Source organism: Vidua chalybeata, chromosome 26, assembly GCF_026979565.1.
Source record: "Vidua chalybeata isolate OUT-0048 chromosome 26, bVidCha1 merged haplotype, whole genome shotgun sequence".
In the NCBI taxonomy this organism is placed as follows: domain Eukaryota; kingdom Metazoa; phylum Chordata; class Aves; order Passeriformes; family Viduidae; genus Vidua; species Vidua chalybeata.
In genome coordinates, this window is record NC_071555.1 from 4,947,134 (window position 1) to 4,967,174 (window position 20,041).

The 20,041-nt window shown below is 51.5% G+C and overlaps 1 protein-coding gene across 1 annotated transcript; it reads right to left on the reverse strand.

The window, feature by feature from the left end:
• Window positions 1–1,845: 1,845 nt before the first annotated feature.
• PSMD11 (proteasome 26S subunit, non-ATPase 11) lies at window positions 1,846–20,041 on the reverse strand. Its single transcript, XM_053965129.1, has 14 exons — window positions 19,862–20,041; window positions 18,040–18,141; window positions 12,886–13,010; window positions 10,684–10,755; window positions 10,322–10,379; window positions 8,313–8,507; window positions 7,670–7,814; window positions 7,375–7,435; window positions 5,809–5,871; window positions 5,101–5,226; window positions 4,540–4,575; window positions 3,276–3,327; window positions 2,229–2,371; window positions 1,846–2,112 (listed from the first exon to the last, which is right to left on the reverse strand). Exons 1-13 carry the CDS (start codon window positions 20,022–20,024, stop codon window positions 2,229–2,231), a joined length of 1,341 nt encoding a protein of 446 aa, XP_053821104.1. The 5' UTR covers window positions 20,025–20,041; the 3' UTR covers window positions 1,846–2,112.

Below are 20,041 nucleotides of genomic sequence, written 5' to 3' on the forward strand. Positions count from 1 at the left end.
AGGCTGGACAGGGCTTGGAGCAGCCTGGGACAGTGGGAGGTGTCCCTGCCATGGCAGGGGTGGCACTGGATGCTGTTTTAGGTTCCTCCCAACCCAAGCTCTCCTGAGATCCTGTGACTCCCCATCCATTTCCACCTCAGCCCCTGCCTCTGCCCATCCCTGCTCCCATGAATGGATTTCCTCTCATTCACTCACAATTAGCACCTAATTCAGCAAATCCCTTCCAAAGACATCCGTGGGGAAAATGCCACTTTAGGGGCATCACAGTGAACTGGACAGATGTTTGGGGAAGTATCTCAGGAACTAAGAGTTAAAAAAAGGAACTATTAAAACTAGAAATGCACTTCTCTTCTGCCTGAGATGTAAGAGAAGCATGAAACCCTTCACATTTTCCTGCCTCTGAGGGCAGGTTTCCTTTCTGCACCACCTGGTGTCCCAGGAGTTTCAGATGTAAAAATTCAAGATGTTGTAACAAAGACACCCTAAACCTCCTTCCCAGCCTCTCGAGGACTCTGGGCCTGGCCTTGTGCAGTGTGAGACTCCAACACGGCATAAGGGCGTGATCAGGAAAGGCTGGAGGGGTGAGAGGACACTTAATCCATTTTTCACCATAATAATAGTGCTAATAATAATAATAATGCTTATATATCCAGTAGCACTAGAACGTGTTTTGCCAGGAACACGTCACAATCCATAAATGTTTCGTGATGCCACCTGAAACATTCACATCTGGTGTCTCCAAAATATTGTCCCCAACGATGTTCTGGTGAGGGGATGATCCCATCCTTCCTTAAGCAAAGGGAGAAGCTGAACCTAGCCCAGGATCAGCCCTGGTGGCTGAAGACAGGAGACAGAGGTTTTTGAAAAAAAAATTCTTTATTGGAACTCATCTGAACATCAGATATACCTGGTGTTGGTTAGCAAGAACCGTTTGTACATTTGATATTGATGGTGCCAAAAACCCAAACAGCGACTGACTGGAGGAGATGAAAATTAAGAATAATAAAATAAAATAAAATAAAAGGTGAGAGAGGTCAAAATGTGAACAGAAAGGGGAAAAATCAGCCAGTCTAAGAGTCAGCATGAAGGCAAAATATTTCCTGATAAAACAGAATCCTTTTACAAAATATAAATTTTTTAAGAAAAATGAGGAGAGGGAAATAGAGACAGAGGAGAAAGGAAAAATAAAGATGAGCAGGACAGAGATGCAGAAGCTTACACTGCCCAAATGGCATTAAAACTTACTGGAAACCTCACCAGAAAATGGAACATGCTGGAATACACCATGCTCCGTCCCCCAGGACTTTGGGACCGAGGAGGAAGCTCCCACTGGGCTGGTCCAGAGGGCCAGGCTGTCCCACCTCACGTGGGGAACCAGAGCTCAGCGCTGCTGCAGCAGAGGCACAGCTGGAGTCGGCCCCGCTGGTCACCTGTTCCTCCTACCAGCACAGGTGGGGAGGGAGGAAACATTTAAAATCTAAGTCTATCTGCAAACAAGAGCATGCAAGTCAGGCTCCAGGGAAACCTGCGCCGTCCCCTTCGCCGAGAGCGGCCGGCCGGGGCCGGGGCTGCGCCGACAGCTCCAGCCCGCAGGCAAATCATCGCGGAGCTGCTTCGAGGGGGTCGGAGGCCTTGAGGATGGAAAATAAACCAGCAGTCTGTACATTTTGGGTTTGTTTGGTTCAGTACAAATGGAATCGAGTTGGCTGCTCAGACACCGCCAGCACGTCTCCGATTTCAGGGCGGAGGAGATGAAACAAACTGGTTTTGGGCACCTACTGGTAACAAAACGCTGTCCCTGCTGAACTCTGCCGTCCCTCAGGAAGTGGAAAGCACATGTTTAGGTAGTGTAAGCCTTTTTCCTTTTATTTAGAATACCCTCTTTGTTTAAACAATATTCCCCCCCCAGATACAAAGTTCGGCCAGTAAAGATTACATGGAAACTGGAACACGCATCGTCTGGAATACAAGATGCACCGGATGAGGAAGTTTAAAAACTTTCCGAGCGAAAAGTAGAACAAAGAAGAAAAGAAAAAAGTCTCCTAACATTTTCCCAAAGGTTTCACTCTCCTGTCACACACACTCTCCAAATGACAGCTAGCAAATTCAACTCTGCAAAGAGAAAACAGAGCCACGTCACTCGACAGGAGAGGGAACGAGGCTCAGGGACCCGGCGGGGCCCGGCGGCGACTCCGGAGCTCTGCGGGCCCCAGGGAGGCCCCACTCACCTATGTCAACTTCTTGGCTTTGTTGTAGAGCGAATCCACTACTTTGCTCATGTTCTGAATCGTCTCGAGGGCAGCCTCATAAGTTTTGTCTACGGGGGGTTCGTCGAAGATGATCAGGACGCCCTCGCCCTGGTCAAGGATTCCTGTGGGCACAAGCTGCTGTTAGCACTGGGATGCTCGATGGATCACAGCTTCCAGAAAGCAGGAATTTAGAGATCTACCCCAAGAACACCCAATCAGCTGTGCAGGGTTTGGGAAGGGTTCACATGTTGGGCTGGACTGGCTGATTTTGGTCAGGACTGGTTTAGCATTCCCAGAAAAAAATACATCCCAGAGAAGAGCCTGAGAAGCCATCCAGGAGACGAGCTTTCCTGCCCATTGCCTACCACCTCCCTGCCTCCTCAGGCCCTGTGCCCAGCAGGATGGCTCAGCACAGCTGGTTTATCCTGCACCTGCAGCCCAGGTGCCAGGGGCTGTCCCCCCACAGCGCTCTGTGCCCAACGTGCTGCTCCCAGGCATTCCCCTGGCTCAGCTGGGGACATCCAGGGACAACAGAACCAAGAGCACAGCTGGTTCCTTGAGGGGTTATTGGGGCAGCAGCCTGCTGTGGGCCCAGCCAAGCCACAACACCCCACTGGGCCATGGGGTGCCCCACGGAACACTCCGGACACAAACAGCTGGGAAAGGTGACCACACCCCTGGGCAGCTCCAAGAGGGAGAGCCCAGCCTGGCCAGACAGCCCAGATGGGGGTCCCACACTGTCCCTGGATGCTGTCACAGCAAGAGGGACCCAACAGCATTTCTGAAATTAACCCTCGGGTTAAGGAAGGCAGAGGGAAAAGCAGGAAGAGCCTTCCTGACTGCCACTCCTGACTGTCCCCTCCATTGGAGCAGCAGGAACAGCATTCCTGTCACTCCTGACTGTCACTCCTGTCACCTGCACACCTGCTGCCTGAGCAGGACCCCCAGGTTCAGAGGAGGAAGGGGAGTCCAGCCACAGCTCGTGCAAACACGGGGCAGTCAGAGCTGAGGGATGCAGAGACTCACCATGAAACTTCTTGTCCAAGATCATCTGTGACAATTTCCTTTCTACCTCAGCCTGAAATTGAAGCAGAAAAATTAAGTCTCCCAGAACACATAAAAACACATAAATTTTACTGCTGCACACTTGACAGCCTGGTGGGACATGAGCACTGCTCAGCAGCAGCTGCTCCTCCGTGAGCAGCTTGGACACCACCACCTGCTGGAGATGCCTCAGAAAATTAGGGAGCAGCTATTGATGAGGGAGCAGCAGGATGTCCCTTGTCCCACAGGTGACACTGTATCTGTCACTTCACACAGGCTTTATCTGTGGGGAACTTTCTAACTCAGTTCAGAAAGGATTTAGACAAGAGTTGGCCAAGTTCTATTTAATCCATGCAGGACCCAGCTGAGCTCCTGCCCAGCAGCTGGAAGGCCCACAGGAGGCAGCTCCTCTCTAGGCAGAAGGGACACAGAGCAGCTCTTAGTCTGAATATTAAGGATGTGTTAAACACCACGAGCTAGTCTGGGAACAGACTGTGTGCCAGGGGAGGTTTAGGTTGGATATTAGGGAAAATTTCTTCATGGAAAGCCTTGTCCAGCCCAGGGCAGAGGTGAAATCACCAGATTTGTGGATGTGGCACTTGAGGACAAGAGTGGTTTTGGCAGTGCTGGGGGAATATCTGGACTCAATGATCTCAGAGGCCTTTTCCAACCTGAATGATTCAGTGATTCTGTAACCACGAAGGCTAAGCTCAGCTCACTTCCCAACCTCTGGCCTTAATGCCAGTACAAGACAACAGCACTGGGGCACAACTGCCTGGGATTACAGTGGATTGTCCTAAAACTGAATCTGTCTGGGATTATCTGTAAAGCAGTTACTGCATAGTCAAGTGTGACAGACACATCCCTAATGCCACTGCAGGGTGATTAGCTGGATCCTGGATCTTAAGGGTCTCAGTAAGGTTCCCCTGGGAACACTCAGGGGATTAAACACAGGGCACAGGGGAAGACTGAGCTGCTCACGACATAACAGAGGAATAAAAAGCCAAGACAGGGAATAAAACCCATGGGGGAAGGGGACAGCACTGCAAAGTCTGGGGCACAGGAAGCCTCAATGCCTCCCAGGAGCTGCCTGTGTCAGAGTTTAGTTCCCAAGGGTGAGATTTGCCTGGAAATGCTATGGATCTCATCTGTCACCCTTCATTTCAGTTCCCAGTGAGAAACGCAATTTAAGTCCAACTCCTCTGCCCTCTGAACACATGGCACTGATTTCTGGTGAGGTTCTTACCTTTGAGAGCTTGATGAGGTTGGATATGTGTTCAATCTATAAGAAAGACCAACATTTAGTTAATCTTTAGCTGCACTTTGGACACGCAACACAGAGGTTTGGGGCTCTTCATTGGAACTGCTCAAGGGCCTGGAAATGCTCTGGCCTAAATATTTCCAGTGGCTTTCTCCACTCTGCAGCTTCAGGTCCTTCAGGTTTCATGTCTGATTTTAACTAAGAGGGACTGGACCCCTAAAGCCATTTCACTCTGAAAGGTGAAATACCTCTTCTCCAAGACTATGGCACTGAGGCCTTCAATGCCAAATGCTGTCACCTTCAGGGTTAAAAGCCAGTCACCTTGCAGGATGCATGAGAGAAACAGGTGGAAAGAGCAATGACTCTGGAATGTGGCTTTCCAAAGGTCCCCTCAGCCTCCTCCTTATAGTTTAACATGATGAACCCTGAGCTCTAAAAGTGCTGAGCAGCTCAGAGTAAGCAGTGTTCCATATGGGCACAATCCCCTCACCCCCAGCAGCAGGGACAGAGGCACCAGCCCGTCCAGGTGCTGCTGGAAACATTTACCTGTACTCTGGAGAAGGGTTCGATGACTCTGATCAGGTTCTGTTCCAATAAATTATCATAGAGCTTGGCCAGGTGAGTGTTGATGATGGGGTCGTCCCTGAGCTCCACCTTGTAGTCTGTCAGAGCCTGTGGGGACATGGCAAGAGGAAATAATTCTGGTAGCAACAGCTCCTCAAGGTCCTCTGAGGATGAGATCCCCTCCCAGCCCAGCCCAGTACCATGGTTAATCCAATCCCTAACTTAGCTAAAAGCCAGCAGGTCATGACAGCCCAGCAGCCTCTCCAGCATCTTTTATCTTCACCCTGTGGGAGCTCAGCGAGCCCCAGAGCATGACAGGATTGGACCCTGACATGGGAATCCTCTCCCTGAGCTCTACAGCATTCCTGCTGAAACCTGGAAAATTTTCAGGAAGATACACATCCCAGTGAACAGCATCTAAAGGAAAACTGCTTCTGATTTGGCTCTCCAAAAAAGAAAAAAAAAAAAGGTAAAAAGGAAAAAAAACTGGGTTCAAGCAAGTTTACCCCCCACGCACTGAAAACGCAACTGGCTGATTGTTGGGGGGTATTTCTTGATGCACTGTTGCCTTTTATCAATGTTTCCATGGTTTCCTGCTGTGGGATGTAACAGCTTCTACAAGTTTCCAAACCTGGCATTTCTGACTGGTTTTTGCCCAGCCAGGCTCCATCTTCTGTGTCCCTGACTCACCTTTTCAAAATCTGCCAGCGACCGGTTCTTGCTAGCCTGTGCCACGCATTTTAGTGCTTCTGTCTGTGGGGAAAGAGAACCAGAGGTTATTTTTTTTCTGGATGCTCCTCTCAGGGTGAATATGCCAACTGTGCAGTACCCTGGGAACGTGCTTAAACAGCAAACCAGGAATGTTCCTTGTCACTGCCACAGGCAGAGGGAGAGCAGCTGCTGAGGGGAGAAGAAGCCAGGCAGCTGCAGGACAAGACCTGAAACATCTCCAGAGGGACAAAGCACCGGGGTCTGACAGCACCAGCTGCAGGCTGGGAGTGAGTCTGATGCCATTTTTAAGGGAAGTGCACATTTTGGCACTTGCTTAATGAACGTGGCCATTCTGGGCCCTCCAGCACAGCTATTTCTCTGCTGAATGACAGGGGCAGGGCAGCAGCTCCTATGGACACCCCACCATGGACAGCATCAGGGATGAGTCTTCTCTGCACCCTGTAACTGCTGAAATGAAGCAAAAGGCTCATTCCCAAACCAGCCCATCTACACCCCACAGTGGTAATCCCAGCAGGGAGCAGAACAGAGCCTGAGGAGGGGGACAGGACAAGGACAGCCTGGTACCTCTGGTGCACAAGGCCCAGGCTTCTGCTGCCCCTCTTTTGGGACTGCCCCGAGCAGAGCCAGGAGCTGGACTCGATCCTTGTGGTTCTTTCCAGCTCAGGATATTCCAGGATTGCCCCCAGGGCTGCTCTCTCCCTGCTCCCCCAGCAGGAATTGCTGGTCAGGGCTGGCTCAAAGCACAGTGTGGGCACAGCCAGGATCCCCTGTCTGGGGAGGAGCCTCCAGCTGCCACTCAGGGCAAAGGGATGAGGCAGGATGGGGCTGGCCTTCCTGATCCAGGAGGGATATCCCCACATCAGACCCTTCCATGCACTTTGCTCACTGAGCTCTGCTAATTCCCAATCCCCTGTGGGCAGGGGAGCAGCAGCTCCTGCGTCACAGCAAAGCCCAGGCTGAGCACAGCCCCTGAGGGCAGCAGGATCCCAGCCTGGCCCAGCCCCTGGCACGCCTGGAGGGTGGCCCTGCACCTTCTACAAGAACCCCTGAGTTTCATTTGAGGGTGGCCTTCCCAGCATGGCAGGTTCCCATGTCAGAATAAGCAGGGGATTTCACACCTCCCTGACTGCCTGGCTCCCACCTTGCAGCCAGGAATGGATTCTCAGGACTGGCTACAATGAAGTAACTCAGATTTAAACACTGCAACAGCTTGTGAGAGTAGAGACACAAGGACCTGATGGCATCAGGCAATTTGTAGCTGATGAAGAAAAGCAGGAAGGAGAAAAACAGGGAAAATGAAGCGAGCAGCCCAAATCTCTGGTTGTGAAAATCACTGTAAAACCCTTTGAAGGCAACTGACTTCTGGCAATGGTAATTCATGGTAATTTAATCAGTTCTGGATCTCATTCAGGACACTCAGGAGTGATGGGTATTTTGGTATGAAAAGAGCAAAGTGTTTGACAACAAGAATAAGCCAGCATTGAGAAGGGTAAGAGGAAGACAGAAAGGGTTAAGTTTCTGTACCTGTCTTCCTGCATACCGCAGAGCAAGCTTCCCACTCACTAATACTTGCACATCTTCTGGGCTGCAGAGGGAAGGAGCAGAGCATTTATAGAGGAACATGGTCAGCTTAAACCCCAGAGCACCACAAAAATCCCCAACTGATAGCAAAGGACTACAACCCAAATATCACCAAATCAGGAGCATTGATCAGGTGATAAAGACATTGCTCGAGCCCATTAGTTCAGAGTCCCACAAACAAAAAGCCCTTCCCCTGGAAACATTGGAAGAGTTCTTCCCAGAACCATCTGCCACCTACCTGTTGAGCATGATTTTGCACAGCAGCATGTATTTCAGAGCAGTGATGGCTTTGGGGTTGTCAATTGAATCATTGCCCTCAAATGCCTCATAAAAATATGAATAGGCTGTTTTCCAGTCCTTCTCTTCTGCTGCATGTATAATACCTGGGAGAGGCACAAACAGATTAATTCTGAGCATGACTGAGAGAGCACAGAACAATTTGGCTGTCCAATGCTTTATCTATGACTTCAGTGAAGAGAAACCTTTCTCCTGTGCCCCCCTTGCCTCATGTCTATCAGAAGAAAATCCACACCCTCTCTTACAAGGATGTTTTTAGACAGACAAGCTTAGGGCACTTCAGGTAAGTGCCTGCAAACTGGGTCAGGAACAAAATGTAATGGGCCAGGAGCGCAGTGTGAGGCTGGAACTGCAGTACCTGGGGAGCTTACGGACCCTCCACCACGGGCAGCTTTCAAAACTGGGCTGGAAACACCAGTGTCAGGAACAATGCCACTGCAGCTGATGCCACCTGAGGCAGAACTGGTGATATCCTGAGGCCCCACCAAGCACCACTTCCCATGATTCCCTCAGAAAACACAAATATCAGACAACTGATGTGTCAGGACGAGTCCTGGGCACTGTCCTGGTCCTGGAGGCCTCACCTGACTGCATGTCCAGCGCTGCCTGCAGCTTGGGGGGACAGTAGATGGCATTGGCCGTGGTACGGGCCGAGGTTAAGGCTGCTCTTGCTTTTGGCAGATTGCTCAGGGCATGGTAAGTCTTGCTCTCTAGGAGCTGCACTTCCACCAGCAGTGCCTTGTCATCCATCTTCTTCAACTCCCGAAGCAGCTGGGAGCCTGGCAGAGGGCAAGGACAGGACTGTGACCTGCTCTGCATCATCAGCACCCAAACAAACCACGCACAAAACATCACACAAAGCCTCTCCTGGGGCCACCCGTCCTCCCCCAGCAGCCAGGGCTTTCAGGGAGGCACGTGAGGCTCACACAAACTGTCCTTCCAAGAAAAAGCAAGGGAGAGGGAATAACGGGGGGACAGTGCCAGGTGGGGTGTGGGCAGCAGAGTGCCTGGGAGGGGCTGGGCAGTTGGGGTGGTCACTCTGGCATCCATGGCCAGGTGATTTCCCTCTCCTGCACGACTGCCCCCTTGGCATCATGAAGCATTCTCAAGAAACTCCTGAGAACGTGGGATGAGGAAGGAATGACTTTACACAGGACATCTGCAGGTCAGATTTAGGAAAAAGGAAGGGACATCCTAAGAAATGCCAGGACAAGCTCCCATATCATGGCCTTGTGAGGACAGAATGAGCCAGTCCTAGAGGAAACTTGTCTCCTTCTTTCCCCCACTGAAGAGGTAACTTAGGGTGAGCAGAGATAAAACCCTTGCTGTACTCAGGAGCTGATAACCAGAGCTGAAACTGCAGAACTGGGCAGAAACAAATGCATTCTCCCTGGAAACATCCCTGAGAGACTCTGCTTGCACCTACTCCCCACAGCCATGGCCACAGCCACCCAGGAATGCTGTGCACAACACCGACACCCTGACAGAGCATCAGAGCCTGCCCTACAGGTACAGACCTTCCCAACTCCCCAGGCCGTCCCACCACCAGCTATGGGATTAAATTAATTAAGCACAGCTTTGGAGTGTAGCCTCTGATCAGTTTAAACCTGAATTCATTACCTATCCCAATGCAAATGAGTTCTAATTCCATCCTGAATTTCATTAACTCAGCATTCTGATGAGATACATGTCACCCAGGGGATTCTGGACATGAGACAGGCTCGTGCCACCACACAGGTTAAGAAATTCTGGGTCCCAGGTGAGCAGTTCGGGCTGTGTCCATGCAGCTGCCCCTCAGCCCTGGCAGAGCAGGCTGTGCAAACACCCCTCAGACAGCTTAAACCTCACTGACAGCTTAAACCTCACTTGAACCTTAAATCACAATCACAGCTTAAGCCTCACTTACAGCACTTCAGTCATTTGCAAAATGAGCATTTAAAAAGCACCAGGGAAGCTGTAGGAGGTCCTGCTTTACTCTGCTTTGGGGCAGAGCAGGAGTTCATTGGTTCATTACCTTCCCTTGCGTGGTGTAGGGGCAAATTCTTAAAGCCACCCTAAGACCTTGGCTAATGACACCCACAGAGGTTTTGCCATTTCCTGGTTTTCCTGGGGCTGTGTTTGAGCAAACTGGAATAAAGCTCTTTTCTCCCTTCAGCCTCTGTGGCCACAGCAGAGTACTCCAGCAGGTTCCAGCAGGAGCCAAACCCTTCAGCTGGATACAGCTCCCAAAATTATCTGCAATGAACAAATCACAGAATCCCAGAGTGGGCTGGGTTGGATTGGAAGGGGCCTTAAAGCTCATCTCATTCCACTCTCAAACAGGCAGGGACACCTCCCAGGTTGCTCCAAGCCTCACCTAAACTGGCCTTTGGCCCAGGTGAGATGGGTAAGGATGGTGAAACAGCAAGAACAAAGACACCTCTAAGAGCTATTATCACCCAGCTACAGCAAAAGGTGCCAGAACTGCACCAGCACTGAGAAATTAAGACCCAAATCCTGCAAAACTTCTCAAGGAAAATGACACAGGTGATGGCTTTCCTTGCCAGGAGTAAATTAAAAGCAAAGATTTACCACCACCTAGTGGGAGCCTCACCTAGCTGCAGAGCTTCTTGGTACCTCTTGGTGTCGAAGTAGAGAGAGACCAGCCTCGCCTGGAGAACAGAAAAGGAACTGCTGTGAGGAAACCAAACAGATTTGTTTTGTAAAATGAAGCTTTGTATTCTTCTCTGCACAAACTTCACTACATTAATCTGTATTTGTCACATTGTGTGGTCCAGTTGTGCAAGGCCTACTGCACAAGGAGTAAAAACCTGCATTTTAAAGGAGAATTTCAGTGGAATTAATGTCCTCCCCTGACACAGAGGAAGATCTGAACAGCACAAGTGCTGTACTTTTACAGGTATTAAATGTGACAAGGGGATGATGCTGCTCCCCATGTTTGGGATTGGGACTTACCTCCAGAGCCTGGCGTAGGAAAGTCCTCTTCTCTGATTTGGCCCATTCAATACACTCTAAACACAGGTCAACCTTAAAGGAAGCAGAAAAGAGTCAATTCTAGACATTTTCTTTGTCAGTGCCCACCCCAAATGCCTCCCAACAACACCAGAGGTGTCAAATGGATGCGTCTGGGGTAGGCAGTAATGCTTTCCTAGAGTTTAAACCCACAGTCATGGTGCATTTTCAATAAAGAAAAATAAATTTCATGTGTTTTAGGGCCTAGATAGATCATGTAATCTGTATAAAGCAGCAGAGATGCTCGGCTCTGCTCTGGGGGCCTCATCCATCATTTCAAAGCACAGCAAAGAAACTCAGAATCTTCCCATCTTTTTCAGGCTGAGGCTCCCTTGATGGATGAAGCAGAACTGCTCCATCTCAGATATTATTGTATCTTATCTGGCCCATAATACACAGTAAGTCATCCTGTGGTGCCAGGCTCAGGAGTACCTCTTCCCAAAACCTCTGGATTGCAGCTCAACACTGCAGGCCTTGTCAGCTCCTCCTCACTGCTTATTAAACGTGAACATTTTATGAAAAGCCATTATGAAGTCTCAATTTATTACAGGGTGATAGCTGGAGCATTAGGAGCTGGAGAAATCTCCAATCTCACTGCTTTATTGGGCTCCTGGGAGCATTCTGGATGTGAGCTACCCTGAGGAAGCAGACAATCCTCAGAACATTTCTGAAAGGATTTGAGATTGCTGCATCAAGGACCTCACAGGTTGATGTCATCTTTCCTTAAGGTTTTGGGGTTGGCTTCAGAATATGCTCTAAAATGACTACTTTGACTGACTTTTTATTATTTCCATCACCATTACTCCATCCTGTACCTCCTCTGCAACTGCATTTGAATATTGTCCTTCACACCAAATTACCCTGAGAAAAGCCTGTAGCTGCTCCTTTTCTCCTGACACTTTTGGGAGTTCTCCCTTCTCACCTGAACATCCTGCCCCATTTCCCCTGACCTTCTCTGCTAAAGAAAGAGGGGGAACACATTCTGTCACCATTCCTCACCCACAAGCCACAAGGACTGAGCAGCAAACAAGGGACATTGGCTGGGTTACCTGCAGAGAGGATGACAGCTCTAGTTTAGCTAATTTTGTGCTAATTTGGCTAATGAGAATGTCACCTGCCCCTCAGCAGGGCAGAACCTCTCCAGCCTGCAATCTGGCACTCCTGGAGTGCAGGTTTCATGTGGGTTTTGTCCCTAACCTGCTGCTCAGACCCCTCCTGTGCCAGCACAGCCCTCTGCAGGGCAGCACAGCCTGGAAGCTCTCCCGAGGTGTTCCTGTCCTTATCCCGCTCCCAAAAAAACAACAACTGGGGGAAAAAAAGAAAAACTGAGACAACTGTATCCTATGGAGCTGATGAGAATTGAGTGAATCCTAACTGGGCACTATCTTAGACTGTCTCAGGTTTTCTGCTGGGGGAGCTCATCCACTGAAGCAGTTGACACCTGGTAGCTGCCAAGCCCTTTCCACTCCCGCTTCAGGAGTAGCTTTTGTGTCTCTGTGCAGTGAAACACCCATCACAGGGGTGTCCACCTGCAATCCTGACCAGCTCCTGGACAGCCCCTGAGCAGTGGCTCCTCCAGTTCTGTGCCATCCCACACCAGCTCCACCATTCCTGCTCCAAGGTCCCTGGGAACACATTCCCAACACTGATCACTACAAAATACTCCCAAGGCTGCACCTACAATCACTGAGGTTGGAAAAGCCCTCTGAGATCACTGAGTCAAACCATTACCCCAGCACAGCCAAGGCTACCACTGACCCATGTCCCAAGTGCCCTTTTAAATCCTTCCAGGGGCAGAGACTCCACCACTGCCCTGGGCAGCTGTGCCAGGGCTAGACAACCCATTCAGTAAAGGAATTTTCCCTAATATCCAATCTAAACCTCCCCTGGCACAACTTGAGGAAGCAACATGAATCTAAGACAAATGCCCATGGTGGGAATCACTCCTAAACTGCAGCAGGGAGAGGCTTGCAGAAAAACATGGTTATAAATTCAATTATCTGATGTTTTATTTAGAAAATACATCCAAATGCATTAAAACTCCGCTTCCTGACATGAATAATTCTTCAGTGAGAAGCAAACTAGGTCAGATAATGGTGTTGCAGGCTTTTGAGGAACAGCCTGGTGCTGGGGCTGCAGCCTCACCTCCTGTCCCGTGGCTGCCTCCATGTCCAGGAAGAGGTCAAGCAGGGAGCGGACCAGGCGCGCGGCCTTGGCCTTGCTGATGGAGTTCAGGAAGGGCCGGACGTACTTCAGGAGTCCTCCCAGCTCTGCAAAAACCCCAGAACATGAGATGCAACCCCCTCAGCCAAGAGCTGCACCCAGCTGGAGCAGCCACACGTCGCATGCACCAGCAGGATTTGTCACACCAAACGTTTCCCAGGTGGTTTTTCAGCATCGTCCACAGAACAGAGCGACCTGCAGGGCAGGGCAGCCTGGAGCAAACAGGGGACTGCACAGGGACTGGGGGCTCCAGCCTCAGCCCAGCACTGCCTGCCACTGCAGCTCCCCAGCTGTAACTGCCTCACCACTAAAACGTAAAGATCTGCTAAATGCTTTGAGGTTTTTCTATAAAATGAGGGATGGAGTTTATAATTTAGTGTGTTTTCATTAACTCACAGTTTCATGCTTTAATCTGTCCCACCTAGCCAAGCCCAGGATGTTGGATCCACCTTGTGCTCCACCACTGTTGAAAATCATATTCCTTAACACTCCAACTCCACCTTTATCTGATCTCACTTAACTACATTTCTGCTTCTAAGTCTCCTCATCAATTCACAGCTATAAAACCTGTCTTTATAAGAGGTGGAAAAAGGAAATGTCTTTTTTTTATGGAGAAACACTGAAGTGCCATAGCCAGGGAGCCAAGGAATGTGGCAGTCACAGCCCAGCAGCTCCAGCACTCAGAGCCATTAAGGAATGCTGGACATGGTTGTAACTGCAGAGCACAAGTGAGAAGTCTCCTACAACAAACACCACGTGGTTTTGGGGAGGTCCTGGACAGGGCTTCTCCCAGTTTGGGAAGATGATCCTGCAGGGGCAGGGTTCAGTGCTGACTCATCAGCACCAGGTCTGCACACTGAAATCACAGCTCTCTGCCCCAGATTTCCAAGTCTCACCCAAATATCAGGTGGCTCTCACACTACTGTGTTTACAAGATTCCACAGAAAAGCAAAATCAAAACAAAGCTGGTAATGACTAATTCAGAAATCTTCTACACCAAACTGGTACTGAATCAAAACTAAAATAAGAGATTAGTCTAATTTTATTTCAATTAGTATATGGAGGAGTATCAGGAGAATTTCAGTTTGGAAGGATTCCAATAAAAACAAATGTAAACAAGGGTTCCTCTGTATTTCATTTAGCAGTAATGCTAAAGAATGCTAATGCTAATTGTTATAACAACATCTTATTAATATCTAAAAATGATTCTTCATATTTTTTATTTTTTAACCTATTTACTCTAAGTTTAATCAAGCCTGATACACCTCATTTATCACACCCTTTATATGTAGAACTCACTTTTTCCAATCACTCATAGTGATCATAGAATCCCAAAATGGTTTGAGTTGGGAGGGACCTCAAAGCCCACCCAGTGCCACCCCTGCCATGGCAGGGACACTTTCCACTGTCCCAGGCTGCTCCAAGCCCCAGTGTCCAGCCTGGCCTTGGGCACTGCCAGGGATCCAGGGGCAGCCACAGCTGCTCTGGGCACCCTGTGCCAGGGCCTGCCCACCCTCACAGGGAACAATTCCTAATTCCCAATATCCCACCTAACCTTGCCCTCTGGCAGTGGGAGCCATTCCCTGGGTCCTGCCCAAGTCCCTCTCCAGCTCCTGGAGGCCATTAAGGCACTGGAAGGCTTCTAAACATCCCAAAGTGCAGATTTAGAACAAACAGAACTTAACTCAAGTGGGATCCTCAGCTTTAATTCCCAAACTGCAGGGCAGGAGATCCTGACCCCAGCAAAGCACCTGGACTCAGTACAAGAACACCACAGGGTGCTCTGACTGCCACACCTGTTTCCAGAAAAGTTTGATTTTCTCTCTGCCAGAGCATAAACAGGCAGCTTTTTCTACACTTAAGGTGCAGCTACTGCCACATCTCAGATTGCAACCTGCAGGCAGTCTTCACTCCACAAGGAACCTGCTGTTCCATGACTTTTCCCACACTATCCAGTCCTGGGGTTCATTTAATCTCCAGAACAAGTCCTGGATGCAAATCCCAATCATTTTAATCCAAGGCAAATGGTCTCATACACAGCAAACAAACAAGCACAGCCAATCCAACACATCAGCTCTGCACAGAGCTCCTCTCCAGCATCCAGTGGGAGCTGGGAATGGTGGGCTCTGGATCTGTCTTATTGAGGCTCTCCAAGAACCATCAGCTCTCAAGCACTGCCAGGAACCCTCCTCCTGTGCATCCCTGCCTCCCCCAGCTCCTCAGGACAGTTCAGTGCCCAACTGAACTCTTCCGCACGGGAACTGCAGAACAAAGGAGGAAAAATCCACTGGAACACACTGCACTGTTTATCATCCCATTGATGTGCTCCAGAGCTGCCCCAGAAGTTCCCAGAAAGCAGATCCCAAGTCAACAGCTGGAATGCAGCTGTGCATTCTTCAAACTCCACATTCAGCCAGGCAGTCTCAAAGTTCCCACAGAAATTTCTTTCTCCTACCAACGTAACCATCAACTATTTTTAGGATTTTATTTTTCTAAAGAAAATGCAATGCCTAGTAAAAGGGTGGGATTGACAGCTCTGCAGGAGTGATGAGCAGCAGCTCTGGAAAATGAAGCCTGCAGTTCATCCTCAGGGAAGTGCTTCCACCAGCTAACACTGCACATATCCAAATTCCCAATCCCAGTTATTCCAACCCTCCAGTTCTGTGAAATGCTATAAAAATCTGGAACTGTCACAAAGAAAAGTTATCACTCTACAAGTTTATCTGCTTGATAAAGATTAAGGATTGAAGGGGGGGGTCACTTGTATTATTGTTATTTTTCTAAAAAAAAGGCTGCAGTTCAGTAGTCACAGAATCATGGGATGGTTTGGGCTAGAAGGGACCTTAAATCCACCCAGTGCCACCCCTGCCATGGCAGGGACACTTTCCACTGTCCCAGGCTGCTGCAAGCTCCAATGTCCAACCTGGCCTTGGGCACTGCCAGGGATCCAGGGGCAGCCACAGCTGCTCTGGGCACCCTGTGCCAGGGCCTGCCCACCCTCACAGGGAACAATTCCTTCCAATATCCCACCTAACCTTGCTCTCTGGCAGTGGGAGCCATTCCCTGGGTCCTGCCCAAGTCCCTCTCCAGCTCCTGGAGCCCGTTAAGGCACTGAAAGGTTTCTAAACATCCAAAGTGCAGATTTAGAACAAAACTTAATTTATCCACTTCCAGGGACAGTGCAGCCACCACCTCTTTGAGCACTGGAACCCCTCAAACCTGTCCAAGCAGTTCCACTGGCTAAAACCAAACCGTGTGCAGTGAGAGCCACAGGATGAAGTCCCAGTGTCTGCCCAGCACGGGGGGCTCTGGCAGCAGCTGTACCTGGTGAGGGTGCTGCTGCCCCTGGCCTGTCACTCCTACCCAGAAAGCTGACAGGGGGACAGAGCCCTTCCCACAGCTCCAGCACCACCCTAAGTCAGGGTACCCTGCTCTTCCTCTTCCAGTTCCACAACTCCAGAAAACACCTCCAGTCCTGCTGATCTCCCTCTGAGATGCACACACACAACTGGCTTCTGAATGGCACTAAGTCCATTTTCTTCCCTCCAGAACACACTCACTCTGCAGTTACTGGTACCTTTAATAGACCACAAATACATTCTATGTTTGCCCCCTCACAGCCCTGAGTTTGATGAGTTAACAGTGTTATTTTCAATTCCTCGGCCTTCACCTTGAAAGAAAATAAATCTATCAATTACCACCCTCTGGGAAAACCCTGGAGCTCGTTATCCGTGTGCCAAACTTCAGCTTAAACTCAACACTGCCCCAAGCTCTGCAGAGCTGAGGAGGCCACAAGAACTCTGCCCTCAGTTCTGCTCAGCAGCAGCACATCCACACTGACCTGAAGAGACTCTGATTTCCCCTTTTTTACCCAAACACACACATCTCCCCTGCTGCAGGGCCCAGGCACGTTTGGTGATCTCTGGTGAGCAAACACCAGGGTGCAAAGGGCACTGGCACAGCACAGACACCCACACTGAGCTCCTGACTTCAGCCAGGAAAGGGGCACTTGCACAGCAGCTTCCTCTGTCTGGCAGGAGCAGGAAAACACTGTTCTGGAGGGGTTTATTTTTCTCCAGGAACCCTAAAAGCAGCCCCCAGCAGGAATAAGAGGTGGACACCTGAGTGAGGTGACAAGAACAGCACCTCTCAGGACCAGTCACCCACTGGCCCCAGCCCTGTCCAAGTGCCATCCACAGTGGGATCAGGGCAGGAATGCTCATTCCAGCAGAGGGCAGTGACATGGCCCAGCCCAGCAGGAGCTTCCCAAGCCCAGTGGGACACCAAGGGACATTCACAACAGAGACAAACTGTGACCTGGAGCTGTGGCTGAACAGTCAGGAACTTTCCATGAGCTATTCTGAAGTCAGGCCTGGTGTCCCTTCCAGTGGGATTGAACCTGCTGCTGGGTGCTTTCCCCACCCTGTACCAGACTTGCAAGTAAACATTTCCGCTGTCCAGGGCTGCAGCCCAAGCACAGAACACTCTGGGCATGGACACAGACATGCTCCAGGGGAAAGGCACAGCCCTAGACTGCAAAATAACCAACTGCTGCCTTGAGCTCTCCAGAAAACAGGAGACAGGAACAGACTCAAAATCATCACTGAACAGAGAACTCCACTCCATCCCTGTCCCCTCACACACTCACAATAGAGGGACTGTCCCCTGCAGAGCTGGACAGGGGCTGCTGATGTAATGGCCAGCAGATAAATCAATTGATTGTGAGAGAAGCTGCTGGTGAGAGAGTATTTTATGGGACAAACTTTCCTGTTTGAAACCAACCAGGACACACCTCTCATCTCAAACAGAAGAACTGAGCAAAAGTTTAGTCACCCATACTGAAACAGCCCCACATCAAAGGGTCACAGACTGAACCGTGCATTGTTTGGAACACTGGGCCAAGCAACACCAGATTAATATTTATGTTCTTTATTTAATTTTTAGTTTCTGCCCTGTCTCTGAGAGAACATTTCCTGCCAAAAGCTGTCTTTCCAGCTATCCCGCTATGTAGGGAGACTAAATGCATTGGCTGCAGGATCTCCTGCCTGTTACCTCAATTCCTGATTTCAGGCTCACCTTCTGCCTGCCCAGTCTTGGCCAGCAGTGACCCCAGCTCCAGGATGCTCTGCTCTTTGACTTGCACTGCTTCCTCATCATTTTCCTGGACATCACGTTTCACTGGGAAGAAAAAGAGCAGGTAAGTTGCCTTTAGTGGTGTTTCAGGTGGAAAACCATCCCTGCTGCTCAGCTTCTGGAGAGGTGCCCAGAGCAGGACCTGCTCCAACAGGCACCAGGGAGTTCAGCCTGGCCCAAGAAGTCTGGGAAGTTTAAATCCAGTACAGGGAAGTTTGCAGTGCTTTGTCTGTGCTCCACAGGGGCTTTATCAGCCCACAGACCCCCCGCTCCTGCTCACTCTAGCTCCAGGTTTGAACAATCTCAGCTTGTCCAGCTATGCAAGCATCACTTAGAACCAGCACCACACACCAGAGTACACTGGAGCCACAGAACCAAATAAGAGACATTTAACAGCATTTCTGGGGTTGGACACGCCACTCTGGGATTGCTGATGTTGCTGCTTTGTGTATTAAGCTGAGATACCGTGGACAAAGTGCAGCACAAGCAAAGTGAGGTGGGTACACCTCTCCCCACTCTGGTGTCTCACCTGCTGCCAGTGCCACCGCCCTCTGCTCCAGGGAGTGACTCTGCTCTGAGGCAGATAAAGGGACAAGCGACAGCCAGCAGCACAACCCGAGTGTGCACAGCACCAACTCCATGCGAGTTATCCACCACACGTGCCCTTCCCTCCCTGCCACCACCCCCAGCACAGGCAGCTGCTCCAGCTTCCACACAAACAGAGCCAAAATCCCGGCTCTAGGGAACTGCAACTGTGGCTCTCATCCCCTGCAACTCCCTACCAAAAGCGAGGGAGCTTTGATCTCAAGGAGAAAAGCATCACAGCAACATTGTCTGGGCCGCTCCTGATGCTCCCCACCCACACCAGGGGCTGTGAGTCCTGACTGAGCCCGACCCCTGAGAGCGGCACCTCCTGCTCAACAACGAGCAAAACGCTGCGGGACAAGCAGCTCTGAGAGCCCTGGGGCTAACGGGGACACTCGGAGAACTTCTCCCGACACAGCAGGGTGACAGCAGGGCACAGCATCTCTGCGGAGCCCAGCGCACAGCACCAGAACCAAAAACTTCTGCTTTCCGCACCAGTTCCGAGGGCCGCACGCCCCAGCCCACCCGGGGTGCCCACACGGCCTCCAAACCACCGGCCCCTCCCCGGCAGCGCAGCCCGAAGGGCCCGGGCTGGGACACGGAGAAGCGAACCCGAGGGAACTCCCCCGGCGAGGAGCGGAGCCCGGCCGCGGCACCGGGAAACCTCCCCGGCTTCGTGCGGAACGGCAGCGCTGCGGGAGGAAACATCGCTGCCGCCGGCGGAGCGGTCCCGGCCTGGGCCCGGCCGGACCGGGCCGTGACACCGCGCCCCAAGCCCGCCGCGAACCGCCCCGACACCCCGCGCTACCGGCATCGCCACGGCCCCGCACACGCCGATCGGGAATCCCGGGCCGGCAGGTTCATTCCAGCCGGACGGGGAGGAGCGGCCGGCCCGGCTCCGGGGCCGCTCTGAGCGGCTCCGCGGACACGCACCGGGCACCGGCCCCGCCGCCGGGCTCCCGGAGCGCGGCCCCCGCACCGACAGCTCCTGCCGCCCGTGCCCCCACGTGCGGGGGCCGCCGCCGGTGCCGTCCCGGCGCGGTGCAGCGCCGCGGGGCCGGGCCCAGGCCGCGCTCCCGCCGGGCGCGCACGGTGAGTCAGCAGCGGCGGCGGCGCGGGGCTCAGCGCGACGCGGGCGGCGGCGGGGCGCGGGCGGCGCGGGCGGCGGGCCGGCGCTCACCGATGGAGTGCAGGATGCCGATGGAGGCCTCGCGGTCGGTGGAGAGCAGGGACTGCGCGCGCTGCAGCTCCAGCACCGCCGCCGCCGCCATCTTGCCGCTCCTCCGCCTCGCCGCCAGCACGGAAGCGGCGCCGCGGCCACGCCCCTTCCGCGCGCGCGGCATGGTGGGAACGGCAGTCC